The 18,533-nt window shown below is 40.6% G+C and overlaps 1 protein-coding gene across 1 annotated transcript in view; it reads left to right on the top strand.

The window, feature by feature from the left end:
* Window positions 1–18,427, top strand: part of LOC123658898 (probable phospholipid-transporting ATPase IM) — a 41,009-nt gene extending 22,582 nt beyond the window's left edge. The window contains exons 6-23 of the mRNA XM_045594188.1: window positions 2,204–2,403; window positions 3,778–3,996; window positions 4,523–4,631; window positions 4,721–4,860; window positions 7,457–7,636; window positions 8,007–8,117; window positions 8,196–8,372; window positions 9,432–9,603; window positions 10,305–10,409; window positions 10,747–10,899; window positions 11,297–11,438; window positions 14,435–14,557; window positions 15,035–15,186; window positions 15,670–15,893; window positions 16,282–16,507; window positions 16,869–16,972; window positions 17,070–17,243; window positions 17,999–18,427. Coding sequence (XP_045450144.1) covers window positions 2,204–2,403; window positions 3,778–3,996; window positions 4,523–4,631; window positions 4,721–4,860; window positions 7,457–7,636; window positions 8,007–8,117; window positions 8,196–8,372; window positions 9,432–9,603; window positions 10,305–10,409; window positions 10,747–10,899; window positions 11,297–11,438; window positions 14,435–14,557; window positions 15,035–15,186; window positions 15,670–15,893; window positions 16,282–16,507; window positions 16,869–16,972; window positions 17,070–17,243; window positions 17,999–18,427 — 3,140 coding nt within the window. The remainder of the gene's footprint in view (window positions 1–2,203; window positions 2,404–3,777; window positions 3,997–4,522; window positions 4,632–4,720; window positions 4,861–7,456; window positions 7,637–8,006; window positions 8,118–8,195; window positions 8,373–9,431; window positions 9,604–10,304; window positions 10,410–10,746; window positions 10,900–11,296; window positions 11,439–14,434; window positions 14,558–15,034; window positions 15,187–15,669; window positions 15,894–16,281; window positions 16,508–16,868; window positions 16,973–17,069; window positions 17,244–17,998) is intronic.
* The last annotated feature ends 106 nt before the right edge of the window (window positions 18,428–18,533 follow it).

The following is an 18,533-nucleotide window of genomic DNA, read 5'->3' as shown; positions in this document are numbered from 1 at the left end:
CGCGCGGTTTCACATGCGTAATTTCCGATTCCATAAATGTAAATATATGGAAGATTCTCCAGCTATCTGTGTACCAAGTTTCAATAAGTTACAAAGATCCTCCCGACCATCCAGCCATCCTCACAAACTTTCGTATTTATAATATTAGTAAGATTATAATTGGGTTTGCTGGCAAACGAAAAAAACCGACTTCAATTACATTGACAAGTGCAACAACGTAAGTAGACGAAAAATAGTCAAGTAAATACGCGTTATCAAAGATTACTCAAAAAGTAGTCATCAGATCTCGATCATATTTAAATGGGACCGCAAGACAACCATCATACATTACATTACATTACAGCCTATGCAGTCCACTGCTGGACATAGGCCTCCACAAGTTTACGCCAAAAATAACGTGAACTCGTGTGTTTTGCCCATAGTCACCACGCTGGGCAGGCGGGTTGGTGACCGCAGTACTGGCTTTGTCGCACCAAAGACGCTGCTGCCCGTCTTCGGCCTGTGTATTTCAAAGCCAGCAGTTGGATGGTTATCCCGCCATCGGTCGGCTTCTTAAGTTCCAAGATGGTTGTGGAACCTTGTTATCCCTTAGTCGCCTCTTACGACACCCACGGGAAGAGAGGGGGTGGCTAAATTCTTTAGTGCCGTAGCCACACAGCAACCATCAGCTTTCGATTAAAAAAGATTGATCTGAATTATTTATAAAGAATAAACTGCTATTGCCCTCTAGTGGATTAAAACAAAAATCATTGAAATTGGTCCACCCTCGCAAAAGTTCTAAGGTAACATACATAAAAATACAATCGAAATCAGAACCTCCTCCTTTTTTGGAAGTTGGTTAATATAAGGCACTAGTGACGATGCTCGGCGTGATAGTTCATACACGCAATCACGTTGCAGAACTGCGCTGTGAGCTGCGGTTTCATAACTAAACGATGATTTTGCTGTTAAATTAGATAGTAATTGACGGATGGAAATTGGTTTCTGCATTGTTCACTCGTAATAGCTTTTATTCCTCAAATATAAACACATTATTACGTTTGTTTGAAAATAATTCTTTTTAGGGCTGAACACATTAAAAGTAATTACATAAAATAAATAAATGAATATCTCATACTCAACGACCCGCAGTCCGTCTTACTCCACATTCGGGGGCCGGAAACTCTGTACTTAAGTACAAGCGCCTTGACCATGGCAATCATCTTGGTTATGCAAATATTTACTATGAGCTGATATATAACCCGCGACTTCCAGGCCAGGGCCTGAGAACGATGCGCCAAAGCGTCGTCAGATGATCATCGTGATATGACGAAGTTAATGATAATTTTTATTATTAGATAAACAGTGTCTCCTATATAATTAATGGGTTAAAGATACAGAACAAAAAGGTTATATAATTTATGGACCATACGTATGTTATTTTGGCCCTTACAATGTAATAAAAATATAACTAACATTTTAAATACAAATGTGCTACAATACAACATATGTTAAGCTTGATGTAATCCGCTTTTATCTTGCAAAGTAGAAGCGACCTTAAAACGATCCTTAAATGTTTAATTGCTTGTCGTAACAAAATTCTTAAGATTAAGGTAAGATGATACAAATACATAATTAATTGGGTTCATTGTAATATGATGAATATTCAAAAATTAAACATTACTGAACGTTCGACTCAGACTTTAATTTACAATCACTATGTTGACATTTAGTGGTATTGTTGTAATTTATATATATTATATTGATGAATTATTGAAAAAATTTCATGTTTATATATTAAGGTATGTAAGTAGTAAGGTGTGTTTTTATTTTAAGGAGTAAACTTCAGTCGCGTGTCGGAGTTGGCACAAAAACTTTTTAGTATATTTTTTTTATTCGACTAGGTCGGAAAACAACCTTACGGGTCTGAAAAAAAGCGGTTAACGTATTCTATAAATACCTAGAACACCAAACGCATTGTGTGTTGTCGACCAACCCCCGATCCTCTCCAGGACCTCAGGCCACCTTACTCACCACAGGAACACAATACTACCTGAAAACAGTAAATATTTAGCTGTTATATTCTGTAAGTTTGAGGTACCTACTTCCCCAGTTGGGCAGTTCCAGATTTTGAGCTGGATATATCCTGCGTTGCCCTACCTCAATCATAATTAATTGTAATCTCCTTATTTGTGTAGGTACAATAATGAGTAAATTATTACAGGTACGCTGAGCTGGCGCGACCAGCACTTCTCGCTGGATAATGACAAAATCCTTCTGCGGGGCTGCGTGCTTCGGAATACGTCGTGGTGTTACGGGGTTGTGGTGTTCGCGGGGAAGGACACCAAGCTCATGCAGAACTCCGGCAAGACCAAGTTCAAGCGCACCAGCATAGATAGGCTACTTAATTTTCTTATTATAGGGGTAAGTATGGGATTAAGTCCCTTTCTCATTTATATTATAGATTTTTTTTTAAATAATAATTACCTATATGTATTTGATAAGGAGCTTCATTTCGCCGATTCAGAATGTAGATTCTGCATATAAAATTCGACAGCTAAAATTCCGCAGTTACTTTTAAAAAAAACTGTCAGTCCATTATCTCTTTAGTTATTTTGTATGAAATATACCATGTATTTTTGTTTGTAATTATTATTTAACGGCATAAGTTATGTTTTAGACTTAATTATGTTATATGGTATCGTTGTGATAAGTCACATTAAAATCCAATCTCTAATCATTTTTATTGATCTGTACGGATTAGTACGGTAATATTAAACATTAAGTCTGTTTGCTGTTAGACTTTCGTGGCCAAAGGTGATATTGATATGATGAAATTTAATATGAATATATTTTAAAACTAGGAGAAGGATAAGTCAAAACGGAATTATTTAGGGATGAACCGCATTACGAAAAAATTTAATTCTACGAAAATGAAGTACAACACGCAGTTCGTAATTTTTCTAACATACAAAAGATAGACATCTTCAATCTATAAGAAAATAAATACTTGACTACAATGTGTGATAAGTTTTAACGTTCACTAGCAGCGATAGTATTTAGACTGATTTCGGAGTCTGGCCGCACGCTGACCGTCGGCGCTAACCACCCAAAACTTATGAACAACAAAGCCATTCTGAATAACGTATAGCTGTCATACTGACAATTGCAAGCGCGCCTTTGCCTTCATTGAGCGTTCTATTCTAGGACTTGGTTAATTAGTGAACTCATAATTTTTTAGTCCGTATTTAGCGGCAATCAACACGATGCTAAAACGTCTCGCGCTGACCACCACTGCTAAACTACACGTGACTTGGTTAGTTAGTGAACTCATAATTTTTTTAGTCCGTATTTAGCGGAAATCAACACGATACTAAAACGTCTCGCGCTGACCACCACTGCTAAACTACACGTGACTTGGTTAGTTAGTGAACTCATAATTTTTTTAGTCCGTATTTAGCGGAAATCAACACTATACTAAAACGTCTCGCGCTGACCACCACTGCTAAACTACACGTGACTTGGTTAGTTAGTGAACTCATAATTTTTTTAGTCCGTATTTAGCGGAAATCAACACGATACTAAAACGTCTCGCGCTGACCACCACTGCTAAACTACACGTGACTTGGTTAGTTAGTGAACTCATAATTTTTTTAGTCCGTATTTAGCGGAAATCAACACGATACTAAAACGTCTCGCGCTGACCACCACTACTAAACTACACGTAACTGTCAGTGCGATCCTAAAGTTAGACTAAAAGTGTAAGCGCAATCGTCAGTTAGAGTTGTCCACACCCAGATAGTGCTGTTCCTGCTGTCGATGTGCGTGTTCTGCACGGTGGCGTGCGGCGTGTGGGAGTGGCTGGTGGGGCGCTACTTCCAGGCCTACCTGCCGTGGGACACGCTGGTGCCCGCAGAGCCCGCCTCGGGCGCCATCGTGATAGCGCTCCTCGTATTCTTCTCGTACGCGATCGTCATGAACACTGTCGTGCCCATCTCGTTGTACGTCTCCGTCGAGGTGAGTAAACTTTTTTAAAGGGTATCCAGTAGTACCAACTTACTTTTACTAAGATTCCACTGTTGGTATCTCTGGTAGTACATCTCTGTCGAGATAAGTCACTGGACTAATGTGATTTTTGAAAATGTAAAGAAAAGCTTAAAATTTTCAACACTTTTAGTTTTATGGAATTCGGTGACGTTGCAGATGCACGTCACGCACGATACATATCACGGTTGACTAATAAAAAATTTAAGTTTCATCTCAATATAAAAATTGGGACCGGAACTACGGAAGTGCGAGATGTACCTACTCGCACTTGAACTTTTCCTTTTAACGTTGAACATAACGTTCAACGTAAAAGATCGATTACACTCATTTTTATATTAAATTACTGTTTCGAAAATAGAACTTTTATTCCGTTGGGGTGGAATGATCGAGCTCGTTCATAAATAGATTAATGACCATTAGAGAGGTCAGCCGGCTTAGGGGTAGCGCTAATGCGTATATATTTTACGATAATCACATAGTTTTATTGTTTTTGCAGGTAATCAGATTTGCGCAGAGTTTTTTAATAAACTGGGATGAAAAAATGTATTACGAAAAGACTGGAACAGCGGCTAAGGCGCGTACTACAACATTAAATGAAGAACTTGGTAAGTTGCATAAAAATTAAGTTTATTTGTAGAAAGTAATGGGTACACAACTAATTCAGTTTTCATGAGGTGTTTCGTATATTTTTCAGGTCAAATCCAATACATATTCTCTGATAAAACCGGCACATTAACGCAAAATATAATGACGTTTAACAAGTGCTCGATCGCCGGTATCAGCTACGGCGACGTGGTGGACGAGAACACGGGCGAGGCCATCGAACTCACTGACGTAAGTTACACTGCTTTTACAATCAACCAGATTACCGAATATTTTCACGAGTAGATAGGCACTAAATATTTTAGAAGACACGGCGGACTTGCATGTAGGCTGTTCTCGAGATGATCAACACAATAAATATGAGCGAGCGATTAGTTCTATACATTTTGAAAATAGCACGTATTATCGAATTGAATTTATTTGCATGTTTTGAATTTTTGCGATTTTGTATTCTTGATTCTGAGTGGCAATATAATATTTGTGGCGGTCAGCCTCTGTGGTCAATTAATGTTTCTCGTTGAAAGACGTGTATGTTTGTTATGTCATTTTGTTTGAATAATTTATATGTGAACACTCGTTTGTTATTCATGCATTGACCATCAATTCGAAACGATTCGTTCTCGTTGCCTGCCTATACCTAAGTTCGTCGACACTCGCAGTACCGTTTCAATTAAAATAATGTCATAACAAAGTATTTTTACACGAATCTACCACCCATCTACCTCGATTAGTAGTATTTTAGAGCTTGCATGCACAATACCGCAGCACAAATTACAAATAAACGCGCGATAATTTATACGTTACGTTCAAACAAATCACCAGTATTCCTTTTAACAAAACAAGTGAGTAAAGTACATGGTACACCAGAACACATAGGGTGACTCATAAATATCGAAGTGTGATTGACGCATATGTTGCTTGCACGACCAGCGCGTGTGGTACGCTGTGAACGACATCATAAAAACAATTACAAAGTACACCACAACACGGATAGGGTAACTCCGGGTAAGATAAAATCAAAGTTAAAAATAATATTATTGTAATAATAGGCTTCAAAAACACCTACGAATTGATATTTTACAAATTAGAATTTTAACCATCATTAAATCTGAAGCTACCACCGATTCCAAATGTAGATTCTGCCGAGAAGAATAACTGCAAGAAACTCCGCAGTTATTTAAAAAAAAAAAAACTGTTATAATGTTGTGACAACTCATATGAATCGAACGGCACGTGCGGCACGTTCGGGTGGTAGGCGCGTGTGACGCGTGTGTGACGTGTGTGACGTGTGTGACGCGAGTGTGACGGGTGTGTGACGCAGCGCGGGCGCAGGCGTGCAGAGGGATCTGCAGCCGGTGGCGGCGGCGCGCGCGCTCGCCTGCTGGAGCTGGAGCACGAACAGGGCCGCAGCACGCCCGGCGCCGAGCCGCACGCGCACGTACGCTCACCCCACCCGACGCTCCCCTTGACTCTTGCCCCCCCCCCCCCCCCTCCACTGGCCGCGTTGACGCTCTCCAGGCCAGCTCGCATTGGGCTAGTGACTTGCTCAATTCAGCCTGTAAGATTCTACTAGTGGGCGTAGGCCTCTGTCTCCCTGTAGAAGAAGGATTTGAGCACGCTGCTGTCTTAATATCTCTGTGCTTAGTGTCAAGTTATTGTTTTTAACTTTTTAACCTATGTACACAAAAAAATAAAGTATAAGACGCTCGATCCTACCCAAGTGTCGCTTGCAACCCAGTGGGAATGGTACACAAATGTTTGTAAAGCAAAACTGACCAAGGTATGCTAGAAGTCGTCTTGATTAAATTTCTTTCGAATCTTCTCGACCAAATTGTTGCTATTATAGTTTAAATACTTAATAATTCGCTACTCCTCTAAACTACTAGCCTAATGCGAACTAGCCTTAAGAATCCATTATCTCTGAATGTGCTCGTATCCCTTCTCGGGATCATCTTTCGTCGGCAAGCAGTAATCTAAACACATGGGAACGTCAACGTAATCTAATCATTTTCATGAAGCTGCATTCTTTTGTCAAGAATGATTCGGGACCGAGCAGTAAAAAAGTGACGATGATTAATTCTCATTGCGTAAAAATAGTCGTCAACGCGGCTTTAGTAAGTCTTTCTACATTTGAAACCTTTTGGTTTCCAAAGGTGGGTCGCACGAGTCAAGATTCTGTTAGCGATTCGGCTTGGTCTCTTCGTAGTATGATGTGTCGGAGTCGTATTATTAAATTTCTCTCGCTAACGCTAACGATTATGATACTAAATAATAGCCCTATTGATCTTTCAGTAAACGCTATAACATTTAAAATTTCAAATTAATATTTCTCTTATACACTAATAAATTGATTATAAGAAGGAGTTATGCTGTTGTAAACCTTTATTCTCTTCGGTATCTTTCGAAAATATAACCTGTTAAACCCACTACTAGAAGTAAAAGTACACTAACCTTAAATATAAAATCGATGATCGATGTCGCAATTAATACTGTGCTAAACATTATATGACTAATCCTGCACATACTCTCTCTTAGTACATGATTAACTCATTAACATACTTCACAAAGTTGCATGTTGTTACGATTCGTATACTTGTTGTTGTATTGCATGATTTTGCATGATTGTGTAGCAATATGGTTTTTTTGTTGCGTTGTAAGTAAATATAACAAATATTTATCGTCGAAATTATCTTTATGATATCAACGAATGAATTTTTTTTTAATTTATTAGTCTTGTCTTAGCTAAATAAAAAATATATGTTTCAATTTTCCAAATATTAAAAAAAAAACAGAAAGCAATAAAGTAACCGTTCTTCACATACGACAGAACACAGAACCTCTCGACTTCTCCGACAACCCGGAGTACGAGCCCGAGTTCAAGTTCTTCGACTCGAAGCTACTGAAGGCAGTCCGGCAAGGCGACCGCCATGTGTACGACTTCTTCCGTCTGCTGGCGCTCTGCCACACCGTCATGCCCGAGCAGAAGAACGGCCGCCTCGAGTACCAGGTACTGAAGGCTTTATTTACTACCGGCGCTCCGCGACTTCACACCGTATTATATATCCTATAGCCTTTCTCAGAAAATGAACTATCGAATGCAAAAATAATTTTTCAATTCGAACCAGTAGTTCCTGAGATTTGGCGCGTTCAAACAAACTCTTCAGCTTTATAACATTAATATATAAATGACACACAACAGAGTACTGTTCTGAGCGTACACATTACAAAAACAGGGAATATTTCGCTATCTCGTTACTCTTATAAAAAAAGAGCAACAGAATTTAATAAAAACGTGTTTTGACCAAGTACAGGTATTGTCTAAAAAAGTAATCATTTTAAGAATAAACGAAGATCATCTTATTGACGACTTATTACAGGCACAATCGCCGGACGAGGCGGCACTAGTGTCGGCGGCGAGAAATTTTGGTTTTGTGTTCAGAGAACGCTCGCCCAATACGATTACTATAGAAGTTATGGGTAAAACAGAGGTAACATTCTGTCACTTTGAATTTATAGTTATGATTATTATTATGTAATTTTCTTTAATATATTTTTATTTGTTTCAGGTGTATGAGTTGTTATGTATATTAGATTTTAATAATGTTAGAAAAAGAATGTCCGTGATATTGAAGAAGGATGGTGAAATTAGGTTATATACTAAAGGTGCTGATAATGTAATATACGACAGATTAAAACGTAGCAGTCAGGAAGAAGTGAAATCAAAAACACAAGAGCATTTAAATGTAAGTTCGTTTAACTTAATTATGATAGTAATGTTTTTCTTATCCATTGTTATAAAATGTTAAACTATAACATGAAACCGTACACATAATGTAAAAGTTAAATTACTTTATCTAATACAATGTACGACACATGACAGTATGACGACGCGTTACGCGCTGGCGGTTGCGAGTTCGATCCCCGCACACGACAAATATTTTGGCCATACAGATTACTGGGGACATTAATTAACTTATCGTTTTAAAAAACGTTTAATAAAGCTAATGATATAATAGGAGGGTGATGTCTACCGAGACACTAGGATTTAGCGTGCACTACCTTTTTTTATTTTTTTATTTCACTAGGTTGGCAAACAAGCGTACGGTTCACCTGATGGTAAGCGATTACCGTAGCTTATAGACGCCTGCAACACCAGAAGCATCGCAAGCGCGTTGCCGACCCAATCCCCAATCCCCCCAGGAGCTCTGGTCACCTTACTCACCAACAGGAACACAATACTGCTTGAAAACAGTATTATTTAGCTGTGATCTTCTGTAAGGTCGAGGTACTACCCCAGTCGGGCTGCTTCATAATTTGAGCAGGAAATTCCTGCTGTGAAATTAGACACATACTACATACATATTGTGACTAGGTTAAGGTTGCTGGATGACACTGGGAACGTCACTTAAGTTTGTAACGTAACTAAGTCTTTTATGTCGATTGGTGGTCGTCGCTATGACTCGTATTAGGCAGTTTTAACTGAGGTAGGGCACAGCAGGAATTTCATGCTCAAAATATGGAGCAGCTCGACTGGGGTAGTACCTGACCTTACAGAAGATCACAGCTAAATAATACTGTTTTCAAGCAGTATTGTGTTCCTGTTGGTGAGTAAGGTGACCAGAGCTCCTGGGGGGATTGGGGATTGGGTCGGCAACGCGCTTGCGATGCTTCCTTTTATGGTGTTACAGGTACGGTAATCGCTTACCATCAGGTGAGCCGTACGCTTGTTTGCCGACCTAGTGACATTAAAAAAAAAGTTTTGTTTGGAGAGTGGGGTCCGCTAAGCGTGAGGTCTGGTGCAGAAGTTCGCGGGCGAGGGGCTGCGCACGCTGGCGCTGGCGTGGCGGCCGCTGGAGGAGCGCGGCTTCGCGGAGTGGAAGCGGCGCCACCAGGCCGCCGCGCTGGCGCTGCGCGACCGCGACGAGCGCCTGGACGCCATCTACGAGGAGATCGAGACCGAGCTGGCGCTGCTGGGTAGGGCCGCCTCACTACTGTTGCGCTTTGTGCACTCGCCGCTCAATGTTTGATGCGACTGAAATTTACTTACGATTTAAATCGTAAAATTACATGAAAAAACATCACTAAATAAAAAAACACAAATAAGAATGTGGTCTTAAAAAAAATTTTGTCGCTTTAAAAAAACTAACTCATCATATATGTTAATACGCTAAGGTTAAGATGTTTGCCTCCCTTTTTAACCTCACAATTACGCCACATAAATTATATATCATTTTATAATATCTTCCACAACTAAAAAATAAATGAACAATAGTTTATTATACATTATACATATTTACAATTCACAACATAAAAAAAAACTAAATAATTACAAATAGTTTTGGTCATCATGTCCACATAGAATTGTGCCAAGGATGCAGGCAGCATTTCCCCGTTTAGTCGCTATGCCAAGAAAAAAAACATATAATTTTTACATATAATTATAATTTTAATTATTATATATATAATTAAAATTATATATGACGGCTTTAATTTTGCAACAACGTCAATATAATTGACAAGAGATAAAAAGATTAGAGAAATAATTTTGAAAATTTCAGTAACTTCTTCCTGTAACCCAGAACTGACTCACTAAGTTGCGATCATAAGGTTAAATTGGTCGATCTAAATTCTAAACGTAAGATTCTGGTATGTTAATATTTGTTTCAATTTTGCAGGTGTAACAGCAATAGAAGACAAACTCCAAGATGGAGTACCAGAAACAATAGCAAATCTTAGTATGGCAGGAATTAAAATATGGGTACTAACTGGCGATAAACAAGGTAATAATGATACGATGAAATAAAACGTTTACTTAAATAATCGTTATATGACTAACTAGGTTTACCTGAACTGATTAAATAAATTGCTAAGGAATTTCAATGTAGTTGTTGTCTATTTGACTGGCCCATTTACGTAGTTGGTAGTATTTTATGCCAGAGGATATGATTCTTCTCCTGATTCTCAGTTTGTTACATATTTATTTTAAAAAAATATATGAATAATTCAACTGATATCAAACTACCATTTAACTTACCTTAAGAACAGACAACCGTGTATACACATATGGTCAGTACATTTCGTAGTTAATAAATATGATATACGGACCCCTCTCCCCAGAGACGGCGATCAACATCGGCTACTCGTGCCAGCTGCTGGCGGACGACATGGCGGAGGTGTTCGTGATCGACGGCGCGGCGCACGACGACGTGGAGCGCCAGCTGGCCAAGTGCCGCGACTCCATCCGCGTCGTCAACACCTTCCTGCCGCACGGTGACCAGCACGGCTTGTCTTTACTCACTTCCTATACCTTCATGATGCGGATTTACGGCTTAATCCGAAAACCGCGATAAAATCCGAAAAAGTCGTTTCATTATAATGAGTGGAATTCGCGTAAACGTTAGAAAACGATACGAGTTCCTATATTCAATCGATCCGTTTTGTTACGCACATTAAAAAATAATCAGACCATAACCTTATGGTGGTGGAGGCTATAATCAAATAATCCAATTAGTTTTGATTTGCAATATTAAAAAAACAAAAGCTTCGATATTGTATGTTGTTTGTAATAAGATTGTTTTTCGATAATAATTTTTTAAATATCATAAAGTGAGCGATCGAGTGTCTGAGATCTGTGCGGCCATGTGTAAAGCGTGAGGCGGCGTTGCAGGCACGGCGGAGGCGCCGGGCCGCTCGGAGGCCAACGGCGCGGGCCCGCGGCCGTCGCCCGGCCGCGCCGCCAACGTCAAGCTCAACGCGCCCGCCGTGTCCGTCGTCACTTTTAGGTGGGAACATAACTCTCAGCCGGACAGGTACCGCGCCCCTCCCTAGCCGCCTGTATGCTATCGTGTGCTGGTGACGTTGCGACCCTCGTTTGTTAAGCCCTGCCTTTGCGTTTCATATGTAACGTTTGACTCCAAATATATTTGCGGCATTTATTAAGCTCTGCCTTTGCGTTTCATATGTACCTTAAGTCCCTGAACATCTTTAGCCTGATATCAATCCTCTTCGAGATGAGTGCTGATACCAGTCATAACATACTAGTTGGGAACATAAACTGTAAAACTTTCAAATACGCATTATTAATGATACCTCAAAAAGTATTCATATCTCCTAATTTAGATTTTTTTAAAATATAAACATTGATTGGCTGATTTTTAGATTTAGTATAAAAATGTGTAAAAAAAAAACGAGCCAAATCTTAATTATAACTAATTTACAAATAATAATAAAACGACATATGATGACATCACCAATCAAACTACATCACACCTCGCATTATTATTAATCGTGTATAATAGTCAACTTTTGATACAGTTATTTCCATGTATCGCTGACGTACTCTTATTTATAATTTTAAAGAGTTTTAAAAGTAAATGTTTCTATTTACTCCCGTAAATAACGTTTACCCTTTGTGACCATGCTATTGCTAATTTGCCGTTAATGTTTGTGTTGTTTTTTTATAAAGTGTATGGGATAAATACAATTAAAAACTTTAATTGCTATTTTAGTCATGTCTATTGATTTTGTGGTCTGCTAAAACAGTAACCATGCTTAAATTTTGTTTTTACAGTTTATAATAATACCGTTTAAAATGAGTTGCCTTATTACAGTGCCCAATGGTGAAATTTGACCATAATTAATAAACATTATAAATTTGAAAATTAATAAGGTTCTGTTGTGTGGCTACGGCAGTAAAGAATATAGCCACCCCATCTCTTCCCGTGGGTGTCGTAAGAGGCGACTAAGGGATAACACAGTTCGACTACCACCTTGGAACTTAAAAAAACTGACCGATGGCGGCATAACTATCCAACTGCTTGCTTTCAAAGACATAGGCCGAAGATGCGCAGCAGAGTCTTCGGTGCGACAAAGCTAGCCCTGCGGTCACCAACCCGCCCAGCGTGGTGACTATGGGCAATACACATGAGTTCACGCCATTTTTGGCGCAAACTTGTAGAGGCCTATGTCCAGCAGTGGACTGTGATAGGCTGAAATGATGATGATGATGTTGATGTTGACAAAGACAATACTTATACTGACTGACTGACTATACATATTCTGTTGTCAAAGGCTATACTATAATAATAAACAAAAGAGTATATGTGTGTATGTGTGTCAAATACATGGTAGTGTGTGTAATTTTTTTTTTTTATTGATTTAATGTATTTTTTATGCATAATTTAAAAAAAATTAGCATTCTGTACTCCTTCTCTATATAAACTATAAATGTGCAAAATTTCATACTTCTCAGTCCGCGCTATTCTCGTAAAAAGGGGCACAAAGTTTTTACTTCAAGTATTACCTAATGTATAATAGGTATAACCCAACTCCATTTCTTGGAAATGGTCGTGTGTGTTGGGTTAGACTATTGTCACTGACAGGTTTACTGCAGCCAATAACAATAACTGTGCTGTGTGGCTACGGCACTAAAGAATTTAGCCACCCCCTCTCTTCCCGTGGGTGTCGTAAGAGGCGACTAAGGGATATCACAGTTTCACTACCACCTTGGAACTTAAAAAAGCCGACCGGTGGCGGGATAACCATCCAACTGCTGGCTTTGAAATACACAGGCCGAACACGGGCAGCAGCGTTTTCGGTGCGACAAAGCCAGTACTGCGGTCACCAACCCGCCTGCCCAGCGTGGTGACTATGGGCAAAACACATGAGTTCACGTTATTTTTGGCGTGAACTTGTGGAGGCCTATGTCCAGCAGTGTACTGTATAGGCTGTAATGATGATGAAACCTACAGTGCTAAAAGACCGATCAACGCGCCGAACAATTAATGTTGACATTACCGTTCCACGTGACGATAGTCTCGAAAAGGCGGAAAAAGAAAAATTAGTTCAATATTTAGACCTTGCCCACGGGATTACCAGCATGTAGAATATAGATTCAATAATAATCATTCCCATTGTTCTTTCGGTCAATAGTCTATAAGCGAAGAGTTTCGACCAACAACTTAAGAAACTCTAACGTGACTGTTGTATCGGGGGTCAGGTTCAAAAGGCAGTGTTGCTTGAAACAGCCAGCATTGTGAGGAGGTCCCTCAGCCTGTAGCTTTAAGTAACGGCGGCCTGGGCCTCAATCTGCCACCTGACTATTTTTTTTCTTTTTTATATATTTTTAAATATTTTTTTCTTTTTTATAAATTTAAAAATGTAATAACTTATAAATAAATAAATATCTTATAACATAAATAAACATCTTATTAATAAAAAATGGGGAAATATATTGAATAAAAGAAAATAATAATTTATAGTAATAATATAATTAAATGATTCCCTTCTCCTATAATGTCAATCAATCAATCAATAACGTAATTATTTAAAAAGTTACAATAGAATAGTCATCGGCACTGATATTAAGTGCTGACATTTTTAATTTTAACCTGCCGACGCCGCGTTGGCGCAACGGTCACAGCCATGGATTGTACCTGTTGCGCTGGCGGTTGCGGGTTCGATCCCCGCACATGACAAACATTTGTATTGGCCATACAGCTGTTTGCCGTGGTCTGGGTGTTTGTGCAGTCCTAGTGGGTCTCCCCACCGTGCCTCGGAGAGCACGTTAAGCCGTCGGTCCCGGTTGTTATCATGTACACCTGATAGCGATCGTTACTCATAGGTAGGGAATATATCCGCCAACCCGCATTGGAGCAGCGTGGTGGATTAAGCTCTGATCCTTCTCCTACATGGGGAAAGAGGCCTATGCCCTGTAGTGGTATATTACAGGCTGAAGCGTAATAGGGTGTTTAGTGGCAGTGGTGGTAGTGGTAGCAGTGACGGTAGTGGCGGTCGCATGTTTCAGCAACGAGTACGCGGCGGGCGGCGCGACAGTCGCTCACGAGCACCCCGACGACAGCAACGGGTTCGCGATCGTCGTCAACGGGCACTCGCTCGTGCACTGCCTGCATCCGAAGCTCGAGGAAAAGTGAGTACTGTTTGGTTGTTTTTCTGTTCAATTTTCTAAATTTTGTGTCAGTAATTAGGTTTTGGGTAAAATTAATTAGAATACTTGCCTAGAAAATTTTAATATTTAAAAAAAATGTACTACTATCCCCATTAAAAGAGCATACATTTTTTTTTATATAAAATATATATTGACTACACACCTTTCTTTTTAATTTCCAGTCTTCATAATCCAATAGGTCTCCATGATACTCGAGTAAATACTTATAGCGTCTTGGGCTTCTACTATTGGATTTGTTCTGGTTTGAAGGCCGTCCTATTTAATAAATAATTTCAAAATGGATGATTAAATAAAAAGTTTAAACGACAAAAGTAACGTTTTCAGTATCGTTGTTTTTGGAATTTCAATAATGCGAAATATTGTCAAATTTACTAAATTGTCAATTAAAGTATAATAAAAAAGAAATCTACTGATCTTATATGGTTTTAATATTTTCAGATTTCTCGACGTAGTCCTTCATTGTCGATCAGTAATTTGCTGTAGAGTGACGCCCTTACAAAAAGCGATGGTCGTCGAGCTTATAAAGAAAAGCAGAAAAGCGGTCACGTTAGCTATTGGCGATGGAGCCAATGATGTTTCTATGATAAAAGGTATTAACTATTCTTTTAAATATAGCTTATATAATAGAAATTTGTATCTGCTAATAATTGGGTCACATTTACAAATTGACAGTTAAATCATTTTTCATGTGTATTTACAAACTGTTGCGCTAAGCGAAGTAAACTATTTCCTTTCGTGAGAAACATATTTTGTATGATATAAAAAGTTTTTTTAAACAAAAAACAATAAATCATCATGCGACGAAAATGTCGCGATGCACAAAACAACATTACAAGAAATACTGAACATATCAAAGTTAAGTCTTCTGTAATATAAATATATGTGTTTAATATGTTAGCAATTTGTGTAATAATACAGTCACCTTCATTGCGCTACATTGGTCAGTCTTTTTTTTTAAAACCAGCACTGAAACTTGTTACTTAACGCTATGTAGGAGTTGTGCAATTTGTTTCATACCTGTTTATGATGTTTTTAAATAACTATTATACAATGAGTTTGCGCCAATGGTCCAGCGGCGCACATCGGCGTGGGCATATCGGGGCAGGAGGGCATGCAGGCGGTGCTGGCGTCGGACTACTCCATCGCGCAGTTCCGCTTCCTGCAGCGGCTGCTGCTGGTGCACGGCCGCTGGTCCTACTACCGCATGTGCAAGTTCCTGCGCTACTTCTTCTACAAGAACTTCGCCTTCACCGTGTGCCACTTTTGGTTCGCGTTCTTCTGTGGATTTAGTGCCCAAGTGAGTCTTTAGAGATCGGTCTTTTTGTATACGACTAGGTCGACAAACAAGCGTACGGTTCACCTGATGGTAAGCGATTACTGCCCCTAACCCTTCTCAGGAGCTCTGGCTACCTTACTCAGCTTACTTTACCGTATAGGAAGACAACAGTGTTTGAGAGCAGTATTATTTAACTGTGGTCTTCTGTAACATTGAGGTCTACCCCAGTCGGCCCCTCCAGAGTTTGCCACCCCAGTAGTATAAAAAAAGTCGCACAAATTTTATGACCCTTACCTTGCTCAAGGATTGCGAAGTATCAAACATATTTCATAAAACCTAAAGGAAGTTCAGTAGTTGGTAAGCTTATAAGTGATCTGAAAAATCAAAAAAAAGAAATGTCTTCTTTCAGACGGTGTTCGACGAGATGTTCATCTCGGTGTACAACCTGTTCTACACGTCGCTGCCGGTGCTGGCGCTGGGCGTGTTCGAGCAGGACGTGTCGGACGCCACGTCGCTGCAGTTCCCCAAGCTGTACGCGCCCGGGCACACCAGCCAGCTCTTCAACAAGACCGAGTTCATCAAGTCCACGCTGCACGGCTGCTTCACCTCGCTCGTCTTGTTCCTCATTCCGTACGGTGAGCGCAGCCTGAGCCACACTCGGGACTGACTAGATATCATACGAACTTAACGAACTTTTGAATTAATGATGAATCAGGATCAACTCTGATGTCATCTACGAATACCTGATTGTCTTTTAAAAGACAATGATCTAAAGCAAATCGACGATAACAGGGAAGCGATTGTCTTATTGAATACAGTAAGAAAAACCGTCGTTGTACTGACTTACGAATAGTAAAAATTTGTGGTATGTTCATAATTATGGGCGACGACAGCAAAATTATGTAACAACACTTCATTAGATTACAATACTACAAATAATAATATTTTATAATAGTATTTCTTAGTATTATATTTGTTTCATTTATAACTTTACAGGTACTTACAAGGATGGTTTGGCGCCAGACGGCAAGATTTTGTCCGATCACATGCTTTTAGGGAGTGTAGTGGCTACGATATTGATAATTGACAACACTACACAGGTGAGGTTTCAATATTTCTAAACGAGATAAAATAGAGAAGAGAACAAAATTATATCAAAAGTAATTATATTATATTTGTTGTAATTGTGTGTCGTAGATCGCACTGGACACGACGTACTGGACGGTGTTCAATCATATCACAATCTGGGGCTCGTTGGTGTCGTACTTCGTGCTGGACTACTTCTACAACTACGTGATCCGCGGCCCCTACGTGGGCTCGCTCACGGTGGCGCTCACGCAGGCCACTTTCTGGTTCACCGCCGTGCTCACGGTGAGTCCAGTGTCCATGTTCTAATTATTATTGGTGATATCATAATAGTAAGCTGGCATTGTCCGTCATACTGCCAGTGGTCAAGGTAACCAAGCTAGTTTGAAGTGGGCTCTCGCCTATGGATTGGAAATACAGGGGCCTCGCGATGCACCCCAACTATAGAACCTAAACAACAGATGTTTTTTCAGATCAGAATTTTACTTTAATTTGAAGCATAAATAATATCGTTGCAAAATTTTAATTTGTAGTGGCTTACGTTACTTTTCTGCACACTACCAATGTCAGATTGGTCTTAAAATATAAAAAAATTTAAAGTAACGATTCGATTTCCTAAACATATTTTATATGAAGGGTGTAGAGATTTTTTCGCCACTCATTTTAGCTTCAGTTTAAAGCGGATTTTAAAATTGATCAATCGACGAGATTATCAAATAAAAAATAGTTTGTGTTAATTTGTCATGGATATATTTTTTACGACTATGTCAGTAAACAAGCTGACCCACCTGATCATAAGCGGTCACGGTAGCCTATCGACATTTGTAACGCCAGTAGCCATCGCAAGCGAGTCGCCGACCCCACCCCCGACCCCCCTCAAGAACTCTGGCCACCTCACTCACCGCAGGAACACAACACAACTTAAGAGCAATACTATTTAGCTGCGGTCTTCAGTACGGTTGAGGTGTTTCCCGTGACGTATCCTGCCGTGCGCGGGGCGGGCCGGGGCCTCAGTGTGTCAAGCGGTGCTTCGTCCGCAGACGATGATCCTGATGGTGCCGGTGGTGTCGTGGCGGCTGGCGTGGGCGCGGCGCCGGCCCACGCTGGCGGAGCGCCTGCGCGCGCGCACGCGCTGGCGCCGCGCCGCCGCCGCGCCCGCGCCGCGCACGCCGTCCGCGCGCCGCGCGCGCCGCTCCGTGCGCTCGGGCTACGCCTTCGCGCACCAGGAGGGCTTCGGCCGCCTCATCACGTCCGGCAAGATCATGCGCCGCATCCCGCACGCGGACGCCGCGCTGTCGGCGCTGGCGGCGCTGCCGGGCAAGTTCCACCCGCGCGCCTCCACGCCGCCGCCCGGCTGCTCCTCGCCCGAGCAGTCCGCGTCGCCGCCCTCGCCGCCCTCGCCGCACTCACCGCCCTCGCCGCCCTCGCCGCGCGCGCCGCGCCAGGACTTGGACTCGGTCGACTTATGAGCGCGCGACCGCGAGCGAGACGGGGGGGGGGCGGGGTGGCGAGCGATGTTTGTAAATAGTAAAGTGTTACAAACGAACCGTAATTTATATTAGACGGCATAATGTC

This window comes from Melitaea cinxia, chromosome 13 (assembly GCF_905220565.1).
Source record: "Melitaea cinxia chromosome 13, ilMelCinx1.1, whole genome shotgun sequence".
In the NCBI taxonomy this organism is placed as follows: domain Eukaryota; kingdom Metazoa; phylum Arthropoda; class Insecta; order Lepidoptera; family Nymphalidae; genus Melitaea; species Melitaea cinxia.
Note: the sequence above shows the minus strand (reverse complement) of the source record. Positions and strands in the feature narration are given on the sequence as shown.